Below are 22414 nucleotides of genomic sequence, written 5' to 3'. Positions count from 1 at the left end.
ACCCCCTCTGGGGGACCTGGCCTGCAACATAGGCATGTGCACTGACTGGGAATCAAACCAGGGACCCTTTTGTTCACAGGCCAGCATTGAATCCACTGAGCCACACCAGCCAGGGCTTATGATTAATTTCAATTACATTTGAAATTCACAATGAAAGTATTTACATGAATGAGAACAATTCTTTTATAAATCTTATAATAGATGAGGTTTCTGATTGCTCAGCAGTACTCCAAACTCACAGATTTTACATCTAAAAATGTTCCTCAGAATATTTAACTTTGCAATCTCAGTTTACATATTTAGACCAATGAAGTAATATTAAAGTACAAATTCCTATATAATCAACTATCCTCAAAAAAGAGCTTCCAGGTATTTCTCAGGGAAAGTGCAGGGGATGATACCAAAATTATTAACCCATAGACCACAGACTCTGAGCAGGAGAAAGGACCCTGCCCATGGAGCAGGAGGGAGGTGCTGGGTGCTCTTGCTTTCCCTGAGCTTCATGCTGCACTGCTGGTAACAGGGAGATGAGTAGTTTTATGAAGGAGGCTGGGGAAGCAAAGAAGGAGCTTGAGGGAACTGGGGCCCCAGCCATGTACCAACTTCTTCAGCCACACAGTACCTCCTGAGGAACTGTGTAGATTCATAGCATCCTTATGGGACATTATTTGAAAAGTGATGAGGAAATACCCTTATTACCCAAAGGAGCATTGAAGAATAGTCAGTGTTTATCTTTCCTTCATAGAGTTTGTTATGTTCCTTGTTGACAAAAGAAATTGTGGTAATTTCATTCAGATTTGCTTAAAGTTTCTCAAACTCAAAATAATAAAACCACAAACAAATTGACTTAATCTGGAGGAAAATTTGTTTAAGATCACATTATTATTAGGCTTAACAATATAATATTTGCCATTTCTTTCTGTTAAATTGTAAAAATAATTTTTATAATTTTTAATCCATTTGAATTTCTAAGAGTGAGTAAAGATATTTTTAATGGTAGTAGAAAAAATCTGTTTTTATATTTTGGACATAAAATTATTCTGTTTTTAACTTTAATAAGAGAAATGAATTTTTATTAGAAATGTTTTCAAAATTAAATATCTTTTCTATTCATGGAGGAAATCTATTTAAATTATTTCCATTATATCAAAATATAACTTGTTCCAAGTAAAATATTGTGAAAAGAAAACCCAAAATTTTGGTTTAGAAATTTATATTTTATTCAGTTCAAAAGAAGAATCTAGGATAATTCATATTATTCTTTTTGGAATATCATTATTATATAGAATAAGAGGGTAAAAACAATTTGTTAATTCCAAAAATGGGTATGTATTCATCTTAGGTATTATTTTACCTTTATTTTCCTTCCATTTCTTTTTCTTTTTTCTTCATTTTCTTTCTTTAATTTTTTTCTTTGGATTAAAACTTTAAACAAAATACTTGACAATTTTGTTTAGAGTTCAAAACAATACCCAGATACCACTACAGCTCTGAAAGCAGATACTGCATTGTAAACAGTTGTCCGGCAAATAAATCTGCACTGCTCATATTTCAGATTTACTTTGAATATTAAAGATAAAGTATTTTTATTTTTATAAAAAGCATAATTGATAATTGTTATAATTTTAACAAACATTCATTGAATTTTATCTGCATATAATTATGCAAACTTTTATGGGGCTACACAGATCTATAAGAGAAAATCTCAGGCCTTTAGTATCTGATGACAGAAAATGGGCAATTACATGGTGTGACCCAGACAGTCACGAGGCCACAAACCATCTGTGTCCTGAGTTCTCTGAGGAGAAGAGGCTACTGTAGGCATGTAGAGGTGGTTTTTCTGTGGAGCTTCTCAGGCTACGAGGATGACAATGTGACATCTCACTATTCCTCTCTTTTGTTGGACAAAAATAGAACCTAAGGACCTCTTCACCTGTTTACCATCACCCGTGTTCACCACCCTCAGTAAATGATGTGTGTGCAGTGAGAAGTACATACCAGTGTTCTCTCTGTGACATGTGCTCTAACCAAGGTCATTTGTAATATTTTTGTTGTTAATTATTTTTTCTGTAGTCCTTGACTTAAAGTCCTTAAAGGGAAAAATCTTGGAGGAGATGCAATTATACTTTTTTCTAATTACTTTCTGAAAGAAAGCACTTCATTTACTTCCATTTTTTATCTTCCTTTTGATGACTATGCCTTACAGTAGGCACTTGGCAAGGGGTAGACACCGAGTATAGCCCAGAAAGTGTGCCCTGCCCGCTGTCTGCATTAGTGTGTCCTATGTTCTTTAATGAGTGTCTTGTTTCTTACAGGACGGTTCTGTTCACTCTGACTTCTGTGGTTGTCCTCGTCATTACAACTGACTGGATCAGCTGGGACAAGCTGAATCGGGGTTTTTTGCCCAGTGATGAGGTTTCCAGAGCTTTCCTGGCTTCTTTCATTTTGGTCTTTGACCTCCTTATTGTAATGCAGGTAGGTGTCTTTGTGTTTCCCTCTTCACACCAAAGCCCGTTCTGTGCTTTGTTCTGAGTATAACACACACTCTACAGCCAAAGGCTCTGTAAAGATAGAGGAGTGCGTGGTTCCAGCTGCTATTAATGGGGCCCTCCTCTGATCATATTTCAGCAGTTTACCGGGATAAGCCACTGGGCTTTTATGAGAGGGGCACCAAAAATTCCTTGAATGAACATTGCCAGGTGCGCCCCTAGAAACCCTGCAGCATGGTGGTGTTTCCTGCCAAGGCTTCAGGGAAAACAAAACAAAAGAAAACAAACCACAAAAGACCCCCTGTCATTTAGTAAATGGAAAGCTGCAGAGATGAGGATGCTATAGAGCCAGCAAAATGGGGATAAGCAATTGCCAAAGCAACTCAGGGTTTACGGCAGTTGAAATGGAATAATGTGAAAATGCTCTTCCTGGGTATGGAAATGACCACTTTCAGTATTCACCAGAGATCCTTCCATTTCATGTAAACAGTATTTCTGCTCTGCTTAGCAACAGATTGTTTGTACAATAGCATCATGCTAACCAGTGCTACTCATGTAATCTTCCAGTGTGAATGCTTTGGGGGTCTTAGGAGTATCTTTTGAATGAGACAGAAAGAGACATTAACTATTTCTTGGCATTTTATCTTGTTCATTATATGTCCATCCATTTGCTAGACATTTTCTTATTGCTTTCATAAGGTAATTTTGGATTGTTCTCTCCCGAGGCATTGTGAGTTATTAGAACAAAGGCTGCCATTGCTGAAGGGAAAGCAGATCTACTCCATTGTGTTCCGGATTTATGTGAGATTTCACAGGATAGCAGATTGGTTTTCTCATTTCTAGAGGTAACAAGAGGCCTTTATAAGAAAGATTCTGTCATGTCTTAAAAGAGGTAAAAGAGAAAAGCTGTCTTTTTTATATAATATAACCTAAACATTAGGTTCAGCGTGGTTCCTAGAGTATATAGCTGTTTTAATGGATGATAATTTAAAATACATTATTGCTTTAAAAAATTAGCAGAAAAATTATTGGAAGACATAAAATTGAATACTTTGTCTCACCTAAAAATTGGTGTATTTGTTCTTCTAAGTCCAGTGGGATAGCTTCACAGAGTGGAGCCAGCCCTGGGTTTTGAATAAGAAAGCATTGGTGGTTCCATCTGTCTTGCTGTAGAACCACTTCTGATGTTTATAAAACTGAATTTGTAGCACTTATGCAATGATAGGTCATGTACTATTTATCCACAGACTTTTATCTTTTTCCATTTAATACTTTTAACTAATATACTTCCTTATGTGAAATATCTGCTTCGTCCAAGTGACCCAATGGTATCTCTTTGAATCCATCTAAGAGTCAAGGGTATTAGTAGACAAGCAGACCACTGTCCTTTGAATGTGTTTAAACTTACATATTTGACAGCATAAATTTCCCGATTTCCTACTACCATCCACCACCTCTAACTTTACATAGTTTTAACAATTCTATCAGAAAGTCTACTGAAAGCAGGGACTGGAAGTGGGAAAATGTAACATTACAATTTACAGATATTATGGACTCACTCAAAACTTACCTAATAGAGAGAGATGGAAGAAAGGAAATATAATCAGGATTTGTACAGGCAGAGTCAGCAGGATTGAGAAGGGAAAGACGTTCTGGATGAAGGAAGTGGCCTGAAAACGTTTACTGACTTGTGAAGTGCTGAAGGGTTCAGAGAGTGGCCAGAGCACCAGTTGACTGAAGATAGAAAGTTAGTGCTGAGGAATAGTCATTGTGGCTACAAGTAACAATAACCCTGCCAACCAAGTTAATCAAGGGGAGTATTTTCCTGTGTTCATAAGCATGCCCTGCAGAATCTGGGACGACACATTGGTTCTGGGGGGGACACATGGGAGCAAAGTCTGAGGTGTGACAGGGAGCCCAGACCTACCTTTTCCTCTCCAGCTCATATTTTTTCTCTTCTGCTTTCTCTTTCTCTCTTACTCTAAAGTGGGTTTTCAGCTTCCCAGCTCACAGATGGCATAACCAACACAGGGAGACCATTCCCTAGGTGCCAGGCCAAATTCCAGATTGCTGGGACAGGATTGGACTGTGTCCATCTGTGAACTGTCTGGGGGTGAGGAAGCCCCAAAGGAAAGAGGAGAGAGTTTGGGTCTCAATGGCCAAATTAGTAGGTGTGTAATATAAAATGTCAAAACTGGGCCCCCAAAGTAAGACTGTTAGCTCTTTTTCTCTCCCTCAAGACTGAGCCAGCTAGCCGAGCCTGTTGATTCACCCTTTGCTCTGTCTCTTGTAGCCTAATCCTTCCATCTCATTTCTCTGTCACCATGGCAGTCCTTTCTCTCCTCTGTATGATCACAAAATACTCTCCTGTGGAACCTTCTTTCTCCAGATGTCCCTGCCACCATATACCCTATGCAGTTCACCCTCATAACCTCCAATATGAAACCCCATGTTGTGCGTGTCACTTCTCAGCCAGCAATGGCTTCTCATTGTCTAAGAGTAAAGTCCAGACTACAGGAACACTCTCTGAGTGCCCTTCAAGGTCAGGCCCTGGCTGGGTTTTCTCCCACATCTCCTGTGCTCAGGCTCTCCCCAGACCAAAGGGCTTGTAGCTTGGCCCTTGACCACAGCATGCTTACTCCAGGACACCTGTGAGCCTCTTTTCCCTCCCCAGATGTGTCTCTCTTTTGCTCTGCTCATCTACACCCTACTATTGAGGACTGTTCCAACTCCCGCTCATTGCAGCCATGTCATTTCTTCTTGCTTTTGACTTCTTGAAAGTTTGTACCTGGATGGCAAATCAGCATTTCCATCCCTATAGAGCAGAAACTGTAGCTTATAACTCTATACAGAGCCTCCCATGGGCAGCAGCAGGCCCAGAGTAGGAACTGCTTGATGAGGATAAAGAAGTGGCCTTACAGCACTGAGTTTCAGGCAAACTTTGATCCCCTGTGGGAGCATTATGTTGAAGTTACAGGAACTAACACGTGTAGTAAGAGAGTGAGTTTAAAGAAACAGAGCGACAGAAGGCATATGTGTTCAAGATGGATAAAAATATATAACACAAATATCCTAACAAGACTATAACCAGCTAAACTATGATCTAATCCATTCTATATTCACATATTTCAGAAAAAAAAAGTGGAAAAGTAGCAAAAGCAGTGGAAATGGAGTACTTTCACTAAAAGGTTTGTCCTCATTAAAATTATTTAAGTGGTTTAAAAGCAATTGACTCCAGGCTTTTCTAATGATAGGAAAATTTAACTTACACTATCGAAAGACATTTTAATGTTTGGTGAAAAAAAAAAGAAATGGAACTACTTACTGCTGAAAAGATTTTATTTTAACAAAATTAGTGTGTTGATTATGAATACTTGTAGTGAAAATATGGCTATTTTTGTGAACATTTACTATAGGATTTTTCTACATTTATTTTGAAAAGTATTTATTGTATCACATTTTTTCTGTAGTTTGAGTAAAGTCTCTAGAGCTAAGGCCTAAACAGATATGACATGACATTACATAAAAATCATCCATCACTACAGAACATGAGAAGTAAATTGTAAAGAACAATTCCCTCGAAGGAAGTTTTATCTCAGATTCTGTTTAATATTTTAGTTATAGCATTTGATTTTAGTGTACCTGTTCAGTTTAAGCATTTAATTTGCAGGGGTGTCCCATCCCTTCTGCTAGACTGAAGAGCAGATATATCTAAGATACACGAGTTAAAAATGTGATGTGTCCTAGAGCAAGCAAGGAGAACAGGTGTCTTTTGAAAGAGAGAGAGAGAGAAGGAGAGAGAGAGATCAGAGTAGACAGAGGGGTCGGGGAAAGCATGAAAGGAGAGGTTGAGAGTGGGAGGGCAGGCAGCTAAAATTTGAAACCGCAGAACAATGAACAAGAAAAAAATTCCCACTAGGAGTAGTCATATAATCAGTTTTGTCAGTTTTGTCCCAGTGAGCTGAGAAAACGTGTACAGATTCATTCCTAGTGTTCTTCAGGTCAGGTGCTGGAGACGGGCCGGGGGAAGGAGATCAAAGGTCACCGACACAGTCCACGGGACTTTGCAGTCGCAGAGAGGATTTAATAACTTAATAGACCAAATAAGAGGAGAAAAATAGAGACATCTTAGAAAGAATTATTTATTTAGAAGAATTATTCAGATAGAAGGTAAACACTTCTATTTTGGCCACATTTTAAATTCATCTCCCCCACGGACCCAGGATTTAGTTGCTGACATGAAGGCTTTAGAAGAAAGGAAGTTTCTCTTTATATGATAAAGCATGCTGTGTGCTTTTTATTAGGCAGGAAGAGACAGAAAAAGAAGAGGGAGGAAGACAAGGAGGGCAGAAGGGAGGAGAGGTGAGCACCAGAAAGATGGAGACAGGCAGGGGTGATGTGAGGAGCCAGGACGATCTCCAGGGTGTGTGGACAGGTGGCGGTGGGTGCGATTCGGCAGTGGTGAGACCACGGAGACTGAGGAAAGTTAGATCTGTTGTGAAGTTTTCATTTACTCTTTGTCTCTCACAAATGCTTTATGTAACTGAACTCTAGGGCATTGGTGTACAGAAAATTTGAAAGTGTTGAGTTTCACAGCTAAATCAATATTGTCTGGTGTCAAGGTGGCACCTGCCGAACAAAATGCCCAGGAGGAAAGGTTTTATATCCGTATCTATCTCTGTGTCCATATCTATATCTATAATTCTCTCTCTCCACGTGTCTCCATGCAGACACATACACATACATACCCATACAGACACACATATACTCACACACACCTTTCTTCTCTTTAACAACCTCTCCTCTAGAAGGCTTCTCTCATCAGGTTGTGGGTTGTGTGTGTATGCATGTGTATCTTAGGTTTATGTATACAAACAGGTACATAATATAGAATACATTATATGTATAATATTATAGTTTTATGGGTTTCAAAGTGATGAGAGAATTCTTGTAGAGGAGAGGCTTTTAAAGAGAAGAAGAAAGATTCAAGGATTATATTCTGGTGAAGCCTCGTACTATTGATATAGTTTTCCCACACGTCTTTCTAATATTTTATCTATGTACCTGCCTAGTACCTTTGTACCTATCTGTCTCCTGTCACATGTGAGTTTCTTGAAAAGAGGAAAGGTATTTTTTCCATTTTTTATTTCCATAACTAGCTCACATTCAATGCACTGCAGTTTTATCAAAAATATTTGCTGAATGACAGAATAAATAAAGGAAATGAACATAACATTATTTCAGAAAAGCCCAAGAACATGAGATTTTTCAAGATGTAAAATATTTACCAACAGCAGGAGAATGAACCATCAATAATATTAGATTAGGTCATTGCCACTGAATTATAATTTTATACATATTAAATATCTAAATAAAAATATGAATAAATTGCTCAGTTAAGTGTTAAAAAGGACTCTTGGTCTAGTTGAAGAGCACTTAGAGAGAAGTTATATTTCCTGAAAAGTAATTCTTAAAGCACTGAAAAAATAAATATGTAAATTACATTCTACAAACATTTCACTGTATAACATCTAAAATGTGTTTGTTTTCTGTTTTGTGCGTGGTTCTCTGAAGTAGGTTGACTACTTGAAAAACAGACATCATGACTCTTGGTAGACCTGATTTTAAAACACCATTGCCCTGACTTTAGTAGGGCACTACTGTTGAGGTCATAGCTGTTGAAAGTAAAATCAGTCACTTTAGAACGTGGGGCAGAACAAAAGCATGAACCTATTTTAATTAAATAGCCATGCTGTTCAGACAAATTGGCATGTATTTTCAGAGTGAGTTACTCCAACTAGTTTTGTTTACATGCCACTTAGAAAGAAAGGGTTGTTTAAATGTCTCTCCACCATTTTATTTTGACATATTCTTCAGCTTTGGAAATACCTTATATAACCTTCTTCAAAGTATTTTAAACTCCTTTTCACAATTGTTTTACATCTTCATTTTCTTTACACTCCTATTTGAAAGCACAGTAATGGTAATTTCTGGCATAGGTCCCATGTGATTACATGGGATAAGGATTTATAATTTAAGTAACACCCAGAATAACCACAAATGCCTCCTATGTTTATGTGCCTAAGAGGTTGAGTCTCGCCTTTATTTATTGTCACCATTTTGTGTATATGACATCACTTCTGATCCAATGGAAAGAGAAATTGTTCAGGGAGAACCATAAAGGGGAGCCTTGATATATTTATTAGTAACCCCAGCAATTACCCTCCATATAGCAGACATGCTTACCATGGTAAATCATATCCATGCAGCATGGAGGAGTCCAGCCATGTGGGAAGTCTGCAGGAGTTGCCACGAGAATTTGCCTTGGCAGATGACTTGTGAGAGCAGGAAAATTTCAGCAGAAAGTAACAGTTGAGCTGGATGCATTGGGTTAACAGGCAAAAAGAATTTTAGGAGCCAACCATGGGCACTGGAGTGACAAGCACACTTGAAAACGAACCTAATAGTCTGGTGAGCATGTGATACAGATCACAGTTTTGAAACAGGCGGTAAGTTTTATGAGGATTATTGTGAGCAAAAGAGATCACTCAAGTCTTTATGGATAATGTGGGAAAAATGTAGCTTGAAGGAATTATAAGATTTGGCTAAGCAAGTGGAAAATAGAGACATTTAAGTTTTATCCCAATTTAAATACTCCAATCCCCAAGCTGTTTTTTTTAAGAACTAGAACATGATTTTAAAACGGGGAAGATGTAAACTTGATACTATTTCACATGAGCAATAATTTTTCAAAGCCACATGAGGCAGAAAGATAGAACTCCTTCAAATTTTATTTTTCCACAAGATGCACGATTATTTCTAGGTGCTGTAGAATGATTCGTGCCTGATCACTGCTCCCAAACAACGTCCCCCCCTTAGCCTTCACCCCTGTCTTTGCCTGTGTGTGTCACAGTTGGCCCTGGAAGTCATGTAGAAGTTGCCATTTGTCTTTGCAACACTTACACAAGATAAAAAATGGGGTGTTGAAGACGGACACATTCAGTCATTTTATTAGGCCCCCAGCTCCCCTAGAGCAGGTTTTCAACTCAAAGTGTGGTTGTGCTTTATGTCAAAATGTTGTAAATGATGCTAAATATAAGCCCTACTGACAGACATTTGTTTCAAATATACTCCTCCTAGTGCAGATCGGCCAATACTTCATAACTATGCTTAGTGGAGTATCAAGAATACAAGCTTTTTCTATGGGCTCCTCTATTAAGTGTTTAAGATACAGGGACAGCTAAGGAACAAGTTAAAAAAGAAATGTTGTCAGCAATGAGAAGCCAATCCAGCAACCCCTACGAACTCAGAACATTCATTTTAACTCGTGCCTAAAATAAAAAATGAAAAAACAGCCATTCTTAGACAAACACCTTTAATAATATCTCAGAATTGTAGAATTGTAGAGCTGGAAGAATAATTAGGACCACGTAATCATAACCTGGTATTTACAACTAAAGCCTGAGGTCATAAAGTTAGTCAGTGGTGGGGCCCAGTCTAGAACCTGTGTCTTCCCAGTGGCAACCTTCTATCCCATTGGGTAGTGTCAAAGTCAAAGGTTCATTTTCTCTGGAGTTGGCCATGCAAGAAGAGCTTTAGGGAATGTTGTGCAGCGAGTGGCTCAAAGTCTATCTAGTTAGACTGGAGATTGGGACCAAATATCAGGAGACTAATGAGAACCCTTGAGCATAAATGAGAGACAAGCTACTAGGAAGGGCAATGGAAACACAACTGGACTAATAAGAAAACAGGGATGGAGGGAGAACAGGAGGCAGAAGGAAACATGAAAGGCAGCGTTCACCGAGCACTCACGGTATACTGGGGACTCTCCTGAATGCTTAGACACACTGTATTTTATTTGATCTTTTCAACTCCTGCCCCCACACAAAGTTGATAGTGTCATTATCTATCATGAGGATTTCCTAAGACAGACAGCTAGAGTCTGGATTTAGCAGAAAGAGAGTTAGAAAAAAAAAATCAGGCTTTCTGACTCCGAAGCCCATACATTCTTCGTACCTTGTATTGTCATGCATATCCAATTAAGTAATACACACAGTAACCACTGCAAAGCACTTCATGGGTGGCAGGAAGCTTAGTGAATAATGGGGACAGTCCTGCAGTAGACCAAAGCCAGGACTGTGTTTCTTAGTGCAGTGTGACCTAGGTTCAGTCACCTCATTTCTAGGAATCCATTTTCTTATCTACAGCATGACCATTTTTTCCTGATTCATGTTACAGAATTTTTATGGTAGTCAAATTAAAAAGATATGTGAAGTATGATATTTTTGCAAATCAAATTTTATTATCTAGAGAGAAGAAAATGAATTAATTTATATGGAAAAATTTTCAGAGGTGTGCTTTGAAATGATTAATCATTCCAGGTGTCTTTTCATTTTACTTAAGGAAAGCTATAATAATGATGATATATAAAGAAGTTAGAGGGGGAGTAACAACACATCGTAGCCATAATCTGCTAGTAGAGATGCCCACGAGAGGATGATTCACATTCTTTCCTGATCAGAAGAATCACCAAAACTCTTAGAAAAATGTGAGTTCTCTGTGGGGAGATCACCAGGAGTCTCTGGCGTACTAAGCTTGCAGCTGTGCCTGGAAATTGCTAGGCTCTACAGATAACTCTCATGACGATGGTCACCGCATTAGAGTTGACTGTGTGCTGCTTACAAATGCTGATTTTTGGGTCTTCCTCTTATCTAGTGACATCAGAATCACTAGGGAATTTGTTCTGTGGACTTGAGTTTTTATTTAGCCCAAAGATTATGTCTCTAAAACCCACTACTCTAAGTGAATATGCTGGTAATAAGTATTATAAGTGAATGTTTGTTGTTACTTTGATTCAGATGTTTTTATATCACAGAACCCCAAGAAAATTACAAGTTGCCAGCTGCTACTTGAAATTTGTTGTATTTGATGAATTTGGGGGAATTGTTCAAAATGTCTCATTTCTCCCATAGAGCTACATCATTCTTGTGATGCATATTGTGAACGCTGAACACTTACAACCAAGTACGTGCCCAATATGTTGCCAGCTGGCTATGTCCGTCTTGATGCTTCATGGGCTTCTCTGGCTCATCGTGTCCAAATCCACTCCCATGAATCCCTCAGACCATTACCCACTCAGTCACTCAAGCCAAAAACCTGGGAAATACCTAAGACTTCTCCGTGTCACTTTTCTTCAAGTCAGTCATCAAACTTATTTGTTCTTCTTGCTAAATATCTCTTGAATCTGTTTGCCTTTTAGAGCATTTAACCTCTGCCTTAGTTCAGGTTACCACCAGCTTTCACATGTAGGAGCACAGTATTCTTTCTTTTTTTTAGTCTTTTACCATTTCTCCAAAGTAATCTATTTAACAACACAAAAAATCTCACTCTCAATATTCCTCCAATAGAAATTCCTTTGCATGCCATACTAAGCCTGTCATTATCTAGCCCATGCCTCACTGCTGGCTTCTTCCTATGACCCTCCTTTCCTTCCCCCATCCCACAGCTACATTCTATAATCCATGAATTCTACAATTCCTGCTGACTACCCAAGTCCTAATGCATTTTCATGGTGTAGGCCTTCGCACCTGCTGTACGAGGGCCTCTCCACCATGTGTGTGCTCTCGGCTGCCCTCAGCCTTCTTGGTCCAGCACGCCTGGCTCTGGAGGAGAGCCAAGGAGCCACGGAATGCAGGTGGCATCTATAATCAGAAAAGGGTAAAGTAACAATTCTTTCCTAGAGCCTCCAGAAAAAAGGCAGCCCTGCCGACACCTTGATTTTGCTCCCCGAGAGTCTTTGAAATTTTCACCTCCAGAACTATAAGATAATACATTTGTGTTGTTTTAAGGCACACAGTCTGTACTAACTTGGTACAGAAACAACAGGAAACTAGTATGCCTGAGTTCCTCCACATCTTTGCTGATATGGGGTATTATTCATCTTTTAAAATTTTTGCTAGTCCAAAGGTCAAAAATATCTTATTGCTCTTTAATTTTGCATTATTAGTTGTTGAGTTTATTTTATTCTGCTAGATACCAGATGGATATTAAAATTGCTTTATGAACGACCAGCTCATGGGTTGATCCTATTTCATTATTGAGGTTTTAGGGGTTTTTTCCTTGCCCTTTGGACCATTAAGTACCATTTTTACTGTTGGTATCCAATACATTAAGAGAAGTGGTTACTAAGTTTTTATCTGGAATTTGTGGTTAATTTTTATAAAGTAAAACAACCTTTCAACATCTCCAGAGATGTTAGCATGTGATTTCATTGTTTTCTACTTTCAACTATAAATGTAATCAACTATGAGAATAGCTGCCCTTCCTTGCCTCATCCTTCGTGGCAGTGCGTTACTGTTCAATACACGCTGACCTTGATTTTGCATGTATATTGTAAGTCATATGTGTGTGTCCTTCTTTTCCTGCTAACTTCATTGTGTTATGTTAGTAGTATAAGTAGATTGAAAGCCTCTGTCTCTGCCGTGCTCTGGAATTATTTAAATACACAGGAGATTTTGGGGTATCTTCTGTTATTCTCTGCTTCATTATGCTTCTTCTTTCCCTACCCCATTATTATATTATGTCACTAATTTCAATGATACTTAGACAATAAAAGGAAAAATATATATTATCTCAAACTTCCATTTTGATGTTGAAAATCCTCCATCCTACCCATTTTTACATCCTTACACCATCCCTGTAACTATGGACGGAAAAGGAGGTGAGAAGTGAGCAAGGGGCTCCTTGGGGAGTTGTTGGCAGTGTGGCCCTGGCTACCTGTAAATCCTTTAGTTTTCTTTTCCTACGATGTTTTAGTGTTGTTACTGTCATTATCATTGATTATGATTATGCCTATATGAAAGCCTGTTTTACCAAATTAAAAATATATAATTTATTCATCTTTTATAAGGTCAACTTGGACTGTATTAATAGAAGTGTGCAGGACAAAAGGAGTAATAGCACCATGTTACTTCATCACGGTCAGAACACTTCAGCAGAATTATGTTGAGTGTGGAGTATTACATTAAAAATGTAATAACTTTCTAAATTGCAAAAGCATTACAAGTTCTTTGCAAAAAATTTGGAAAGCACAGAACAGAATAAAGAAGCAATAAAAGTATAATGCAATCATCCATGTATATCCATCATTACTTGTAGACTTTAATTATTGCACATAGTTGCATACATATTTTTCCAAAACAAAATGACAAACTACATTATTATTGTTTTGTAACCTGCTTTTTTGCTTCATAAGATATCATTAAAATTTTCCACATCATGAAATATTCTTTCATGAGATCATTTTCATGAATGTCTTCTAATTTCATCTGTAATGGTATTAACAAATTACTTATTGTTAAACATTTGTGTTCATTTTGTTACTGTTTATGGTGCTGCAATGAGCATGATACAATAATTATTTTCTCTAGATAAATTCCCAGAAGTTTATTTGTTAAGTTAGAAGTGTTGCATATTGTAATGACTTCGAATATGCTTAGCCAAATTTCCCTCTAAAGGGTGTTTTACTTATCATTCCATGACAAGTATAGGAGTGTGACCACTCACCTTACCAATAAAGAATATGGGATTTGAATTACTGTAGTTTTCAGACTATAAGACACACCTTTTAATCACATTTTTTGGCTTCAATTTTTTTTCCTATTTCCCTCCTCTAAAACCTAGGTGTGTCTTATGGTCTGAAAAATAGATGCACCTATGTTTTAGAGGAGGAAAATAGGAAAAATTTTTTGAGGCAATAAATGTGATTTAAAAATGTGTCTTATAGCCTGAAAAATATGATACTAGGTTCCAACTACACTGGCAAAAAAAATGAGTATTTCCTTTTGATACACATTTTTAATTACACATGTCCATGATGACTGGTTCAACAACTCTTTCAAATTTTCAATTTCTTAGTGTCGCAGGTTCGATTCCCAGTTAGAGCACATGCCTGGGTTGCAGGCCATGGCCCCCAACAACCACACATTGATGTTTCTCTCTCTCTCTCTTTCTCCCTCCCTTCCCTCTCTAAAAATAAATAAAAATAAAATCTTAAAAAAAATTTTGGATTTCTTTTTGACTTTTAGCAAGGTAATACAAAACAGTACATAATACAACCATCCCAATAGGCTCGGAGTCGCAGAGCAGATGGTGAGCAAACAAACATGTGTCCTTCCGCAGTGAGACAAATTCATGGGACGTGCGGAGACCGTCAGCATCCCCCCTTTTCATCAGGTTTTGTCACCAAATAAGCTGAGGTCACATTTGGTTTCCTGCTGCGTGAAGCTAGAAAATCTTATTTTCAGAGCTTTCTGTACATCACAGTTGAGGACAAGGGATGGTGTACGTGTAGTGAAGGGGATCTTTTTTTTTCTTAAGTCTGTTGGCTATTTATGTGTGGGAGGGGTGTTGTGAATTGGTTGTTGATAGCTTCTGCTCAATTTTTTAAATCAGTGTGCTTAATACTCGCCTCATTGACTTGTAATAGCTCTTTGCACATTAAAGATACTACCTATTTTTCTGTTGCATATGTTATAAATATTTATTTTGAGTGTTATTTGTTATTAAAATTGTTTACAAACTTAAATCTGCCCCCAAATTACCTGGTACCTATGTGTGTAAGTCTGCATGTGGTAGGAGGTGGGGTGGATGTGTGTGTGTACACACATGTACATAGGCATGTTTAGTATAAATTGATAAACACCGCTCATTGGAAATTTTATATAAAACGTCAAGTTAGAATTCTGGAATCTGAATCTTAGAAAGCCCAAGTGTGATTCTGATGCTGGGACTCAGAAACATGTTGCTTTATGCTAGGGTTTGTACAACATGCAGTTGTTTGCAGTTAGGTCTGTTGAAGTTCGTCAATTGTTTCCTTTGTCATGTCTGCCTTTTCTGTGAAGCTGTGAACACTGGGTTTCAAAAGAGACATTGACAAACCTGAGAGATGTCCAAAGGCCAACAAGCATGATGCTGGGACGACCAGTGAGAATGACAGAGGAATGATGAAGGAAATGGGGGTGTGTAGCTCGAAGCATGTACTTTGGGGAGGAACATGCTAGCTGTCTTCTACTGTCCAGGAGAGAAATGTAGCCACCCTGTGTTTCACCAGAAGGCTGTAAGTAAAGCAGTGTGTTGAAATGCAGGGCAACGACTCCATCTTCTGTGGATTTACCTTTATAAAACCTCTCTGCTCACGTCACTTCCCTGTTTGGAATCCCTTTGTGGTTTTGTTGTCTTTAGAGCACTAAGTATCCTATAAGATCCTTCAGTTGGAGGCCTCACCGCTCTCCACCCTACACTGCTAAGGGGCTGCCAAGTGAATGGCGTGATGTTTCTCAGAAACTCAACAGGTTCATGCATCTTGCTTCCTTCTCGAATCTGAGTGTCACAAGCTATCTGATCTACTGAACCCCTCTTCCCTCTGGCCTGAGGCATATGGGAAGCTCTAGTCAGGACTGAGTCTTTGGGAGTCAAGTTTCTCTCATGATCCTCTCTAGAATGTCACCAATGTAACCTTATCCAGCAAATAAGTTTGCAGAAAGCCCAATGATGTCTTTATATGTATTTACATATATTAGTATGTAGCTAACATTTGTTAGTTATAGGCTAGGTACTAGGGCTACAGAGATGAACAAAATATATATCCCCTATTCTAAGATCCTCAATATCTCAGAAAAGAAGAATTCATAAAAATTAAATGGGAACGTTTAGTGAATATTTAAAATTGTAGAGATCACAACTATATAATTCACATTTCAGCAGTTATTGAAATTTGAGTGAATATATAATGCACTCAGACATAAAATTATGTTTAAGAGGACAAATAAAAGAAAAATAATTAAACTTGCTTGAGTTATGTAGAGGAGGAGTAGTGTCGTGTTTTGAACCAAATGCATACTTTTTGCCGAGATGACTAAGTGAAAGATGTTTATGCTTCCACTGAAAATTGGATTGGTGTTATACAGCATGTTAACTGAAAGACGTGCTCATTTTTACTTGCTTAGGAATCCTTATAATGTTCAATAAAGCGGCTGCGTGTTTTTGCATAACAAAAGAGAATGTGCATAGTTAATCACTAAATGCCTTGGGATAATGAGTATGTTAAGTATTTTAGCATCTGTTATATTTATATTTCATCTTGGTCATTAATGGGTAATTTTCTCTTCCAGTGTATAGAAGAAGACAATTTTTTCTTATTGTTCACTGCAATTTGAAGTGGGAGTTGTAGTTTTTTTAGCAGCCAGTTACTCAAGTGTATTGCACTTGGAGCCAGTCCCTTTAGATACCAGTTTGCTTGCAGTGTAGCTGAAGTTCGAGTCAGCAAGAACCCCACAACTGCCAAGGTCAGAAGCCCCCAGTATTTTAATTCCATATCTACACTTAGAGCTGGCTAGTGAGCTGTTATGGAAAATGCACTCCTTGACATTACACACAGTGAGTTAGATGCCTAGACCCAGGCCCAGACTTCTGTGTCAGGTTATAAATATGTTTTTCTCTGTGGAGCAGTGAGCCAGTTAAGTGATTTCTAAGTAGTAGACTTGTCATCCAAATGCAGTTTGGTGTTATCTCTAGTTGATCAAAAAACCCGGGGTTTTTCTCAACGTGATTAATAACCCTTTTTATTCTTTCGCTGTAGAACATCTTGAGAGTTGCATTAGCTAAGGCTGGTCTCCTTTGCAAGTTCCCAAGCTGTGCATAGCCCACCAGACTAAGCACTCTTTAAAGGCATGAACCATCGTATTTATCTTAGTATCGCCACCATTTAGCCAGTGCGTGGCAGTAAGAGGTTCCATAAATGGGTGCTGAGTTGTGTTAACTTTATTTGCCATGGACGATAAAAGCTACCAAGAATTTCAGCACTATTAACACTTAGTTCTATTAGGGTTTGAAGCTTTAAGAAACAGTGCATTTTATTTTGCCAGTAAGTAAACATCTGCACGAGGGAACTGTTAGCTCATATATTTAGTTCATTCATTCAGCTACTTTTGGAAAACTGTTGTCACAGACTAGACAGAGCAGCAAATTCTAGCCAAGCAAAGCAAATGTTATAAAATCAATACTGTAATTTTTAACGAAAATATGTCTTTGGTTGGGATTTGGACCACTTTTCCTAATGTTTACCTTAAATTTTTGCTGCCATTTCAACTTCTTTCTAAGGAATTCTAGAATCTTCCTGTAATGGAAAGATCTGCTCATTACCAGAGAGTTCAGGGACCTTAAAAACCCCATTGTAATGAGAAAATCATAAATAGTCATTAAAAGGTGGAGTATATAAGTAAAAGTCACCAGTTGTACCAGTGATTCCTTCTTTTTTAAAGGAAGCATCGTAGACATACAATGTTATGTTATTTTTGGTTGTACAACATAAGGATTCAGCATTTAAATACCTTGTGAAGTGATCAGTGCATCAAGTCTAGAAACCATCTGTCAGCATACAAAGTTATAGTATTATTTAACCACATTCCATGTTCTGTTCCACCCCCAAGATTTAATTATTTTATAACTGGAAGCTTGTACTTCTTAATCCCCATTGCCTGTTTTGTCCGTCTTCTTGTTCCCCATCCCTCTAGCAAGCATCAGTTTTCTTCTCTATATCTATGAGTCTGTTTCTGTTTTGTTTTAGTTGTTCATTTGCTTTGCATTTCAGAGTCCACAAGTAAGTGAAATTTATACGGTATTTGTCTTTTCCTGTCTGACTTATTTCACTCTGTGTAATAACACCCAGGTCCATCCATGCTTTTGCAAATGGCAAGATTTCATTCTTTTTCGTGGCTGAGTAATGTAGCTTACATATTTGTTATCCATTCATCTATCGATGGACACCTAGGTTGCTTCCATATTTTAATATTGTTAAAATGACCACACTACCCAGCAGTTTACAAATTCAGTGCATTTGTATCAAAATAGCCATGTCATTCTTCTCACCTACTGATGGCCACTTAGGCTGCTTCCACCCTTTGACTGATGTAAATAATGCTGCAGTGAATGTGGGGGGTGCAGATATCTTTTTGAATGAACGTTTTCTTTTCTTCAGATAAATGCCCAGAAGTGGAATTTTGGGATTGTATCATAGTTCTTTTTAAATTTTTGAGGAATCCCCACACTGTTTTCCACCAACAGTGCACAAGGATTCCTTCTTCTCCACATCCCTGTCAACACTTAATTTGTCGTCTTTCTGATAATAGCCACCTGACAGGCATGAGGTCAAAATTCATTGTAGTTTTGGTTCGAATTTCCCTGATGACAGTGATGTTGAGTGTCTTTTCCCATCTTTGTCAGCCATCTATTTGTCTTACTCCTATCTACCAGATAGACCTGCCTATCTTTTAAATTGGATTTTTTCTTCAATTTTGATTTTGAGTTGTGTGAGTTCCTTATGTATCTTGGATAGGTACTACTTGTTGGATATATCATTTGTGAATATCTCCTCCCATTCAATAGATTGCCTTTTCATCTTGTTGATGATTTTCTTTGCTATACAAAAGCCTTTTAATTTGATGTGTTCCCTTTTGTTTATATTTGCTTTTGTTACTCTTGCCTGAGGAAACAGGTAAATATTGTTAAGACTGTTGCCAAAGAATTTACTGCTTATGTTTTTTTTTCTTGGATTTTTATGGTTTCAGGTCTTACATTTAAGTCTTTAATTCACTTTGAGTTTATTTTTGTACATGATATAAGAAAGTGGTCCAATTTCGTTTTTTTGCATGTGTCTGTTCAGTTTTCCCAACACAATTTATTGAAGATGCTGTCTATTCTCCATTGTGTAATGTATTCTTGTTCCTTTTATTGTAGTGTAATAGACCATATAATGTGGGTTTATTTCTAGGCTCTCTATTCTGTGTCATTGACCTTTATGTCTGTTTTTGTGCCATTACCAACTGTTTTGATTACTATAGCTTTGTAATATAGTTTGAAATCAGGGACAGTGATACCTTTAGCTTTGTTCTTTTTTTCTCAAGATTGCTTAGACTATTTGAGTTCAATGACTTGAAATCTGGGTTGAGTTGCTTAAGGAATTTAGGGAGCTTATATAAGAAATAAGAAAACCTATCTTGATGTCTCAAGATACAGTTGTGTTTCCAGAATTCTAGCTTCTACAGAGCTGCCATGGGGGCCAGCAGAGTGAGAGGCAGAGGACATAAAAAGGGTAGTGGATGGAAGAGGAACTATCTGCCTAACCAGCACATCTTCAATTTTATTGAATATTCCTATAAAATATCTCTCAGAGTTTCAGTGTTGACAATATTTTGCACACCATGCCTCTAGAACAGTGGCACAAATATAATAGTGAATAACTTAGGAAGAAGTGTAAAGATTCTGAAAAGTCAAACATACAGAATAGAGGCTTAGTAACAGACACAAAAACATTTTATGGCTCAGTATGAACCAGTGCTGTGCTGTGGCTGCCAAAACAAAACAAAACACAACCCTGTAGAGACTTGGGCTATATTACAAGAAATATGGAATTTAAAACATTGGAGGTGGTAAGTCAGCTCTAGTTTGAACTGAATAACCCTACTTATCCAGAATTGTATTTAGAAAGATGGACACAAAACTGCCATTTTCAGGAGAAATTTTCCAGGATAATGAGGAGTAATACAAAATTTGGAAAAGAAAATTCTCAAGGGAAATAAGATAATTTCCTTAGGATACTAAACGTTGGTATATGACAGAGACATTGTTTTAAACAAGGTCCTTAACCTTGTTGGGAAGTACAAGTGACGTTGTCCAAGGTCAGATTATGAGAAAAAGGGGAGAGAAATCAAGATAGCATGAGCCCTACCTTGGGATTTTAAAATAATATTTATTTTTATTAAATAAAATTTAATTAATTTTTGTGATAAAAGAGAGATACAATAAAATTTTTTATTGTGATAAAAAATTTTAATTGTGATAAAAGAGAGATACAATAAAATGTCTCATTTGAACTGTTTCTAGGTATACAGCTCTGGGGCATTACATGGCTGTGTACCTGATAAAACTCTCTCCCCAACCAGACCTGAGTCAGGCTCCTCTGAGTGCTCGTCTCAACCAGGCCTGGCCTTGGGTCTCATCCTCAAGGCTGCCTCGTTCCATTGTAGTAAAAATCCTTCTCAGTCAGTTTAGAGAGAGTCCCCACCTGTGATAGCTGGTCACCTTGGTCTGCTTTCAGGAAGAATCCTGTGAGGTCGACTTGGTAAGAACCCTCCTATCTTTGATGTGTCCTCTTAGTAATTTTCCATCATCAAATCCAACCCTCCACCCCTGCCGCTCAGCTGCTTGGTTGTAAATTCCTGGCTGTCTTCACTTCATTCAGGGTGGAGCCTGATCTGTCTCCTCCCTTGCGATGGTCTTGACACCTATTGCAATAGTCCTGAATAAAGCCTTCCTTCCCATCCTAATGAGTTTCAGGATGAGGAGGGTGTGTGTGTGTGTGTGTGTGTGTGTGTGTGTTAACACAATCATCACTTCCATCCATCTCTGGAACTTTTCTGTCTTGAAAAACTGAAACTCTGTACTCATTAAAAAATAACTCCTCATTCTCTCCTCCCCTCAGCCTCCGGCAACCACCATTCTACATTCTGTCTCTGTGATTTTGAACACTCTGTGTACTTCATGTTAGTAGAATTACATGGCATTTTACTTTTTTGTGACTGGCTTGTTTTACTTAGCACAATATCTTCAAGGTCCATCCATCAATAGACACGGCTTGCTTCCACGGCATGCCTGTGGTGAATAGGGCTGCTGCGAGCATGGGTGAACAAGATGTATCTGTTTGAGTCCTGGTTTCCAATTCTTTGTGTATAGACTCACACGTGGAATTTCTGGGTTATATGGTAATTCTAATTTTAATTTTTTGAGGAGCTTCCATATCACTTTCCATAGTGGTGCCACTATTTTACATTCCCATCAATAATACATAAGGTTCCGATTTCCCATGGGCTCTGAACCACTTTATTTTTGTTTTGTTTTTGATAATATCCATAGTCAAGGACGTGAAGTGTGCGGATGAAGGTATGTTACCGCCTCTGCACCACCCACCACTGCCCATACAAATGCACGCACTTTCACGTGCAGGGACACTTCCCTCTGGACGGCAGCAGCAGGAGTCTCACTATTTTGCTAAACACTGTAAGGTGATAGTCTGGTTTTATACTATTTCACATTTTAAGAAACTCACAGTATTCAGCTAAACTATAAGTTTAGCTCGTCTGGGAATCTCATATGCTTTGATTCCTCAGTAATATACAAAAGAATTTGGAATCACACCATTGATGAATCGGTCAGTTTCTGTATAGAGGTGACCACTTGAATATTTGATTTGGGCACCAAATAAACACCTTTAAATAAGGTCTAATATTTCTTCTATTGGAACACTTTTAAAATATAGTTTCTTTTTTTTTATTCCAGCAGCTAGTGAGCCACATTTAAATTCTTTGATCACCTAAGAGTCTTTTTAATCTCTGCAGGAGCTAAGGCGTTGTAATGTAAATAAAGCACCAGGGGTGCCAAGTCAGAAACTGCCACTTGAGATGTTAGATCCTCTGAGACCGTTGTCAGTTTTAATAGCTGTGATGTTTCATAAGCCTAGCATTGTCTTTGGGGTCAGCCCATCATTAATAATCATTAAGTTCAAGTTTATTTCCGTGCTCCTTGGGATTTTGTATTTGTTTCACCTACATCCAGCCCACATACTAAAGAGTTAAAGAGCTTTTAAACAATTAAGAAGGAGCCTCTTGTCAGGTTGAGATTAAATGTTGACAGTTTGGGTCACAGGGTAATTGTTCATGAATTAGTGATGCACTGAGGTTTGTTGAAATTTAATGGACAATATTGACTACCTTTCTAAGCTTTCTGTAGAATTTAACAATTTTTTGCTGCTCAGAGTGTCGGGTACCCTTTCTGCTGCACTGGACCTTCCCCTCCCCTCCAGGGAGCAGCGA

The 22414-nt window shown here is 38.0% G+C and overlaps 1 protein-coding gene across 1 annotated transcript in view; it reads left to right on the top strand.

Moving 5' to 3' along the window:
• TMEM117 (transmembrane protein 117) overlaps positions 1-22414 on the top strand; it is a 401294-nt gene that overhangs the window by 325629 nt on the left and 53251 nt on the right. Inside the window, exon 6 of the mRNA XM_028532914.2 lies at positions 2316-2475. Within this exon, the coding sequence (XP_028388715.1) occupies positions 2316-2475 (160 nt within the window). The remainder of the gene's footprint in view (positions 1-2315; positions 2476-22414) is intronic.

This window comes from Phyllostomus discolor, chromosome 2 (genome assembly GCF_004126475.2).
Source record: "Phyllostomus discolor isolate MPI-MPIP mPhyDis1 chromosome 2, mPhyDis1.pri.v3, whole genome shotgun sequence".
In the NCBI taxonomy this organism is placed as follows: domain Eukaryota; kingdom Metazoa; phylum Chordata; class Mammalia; order Chiroptera; family Phyllostomidae; genus Phyllostomus; species Phyllostomus discolor.
Note: the sequence above shows the minus strand (reverse complement) of the source record. Positions and strands in the feature narration are given on the sequence as shown.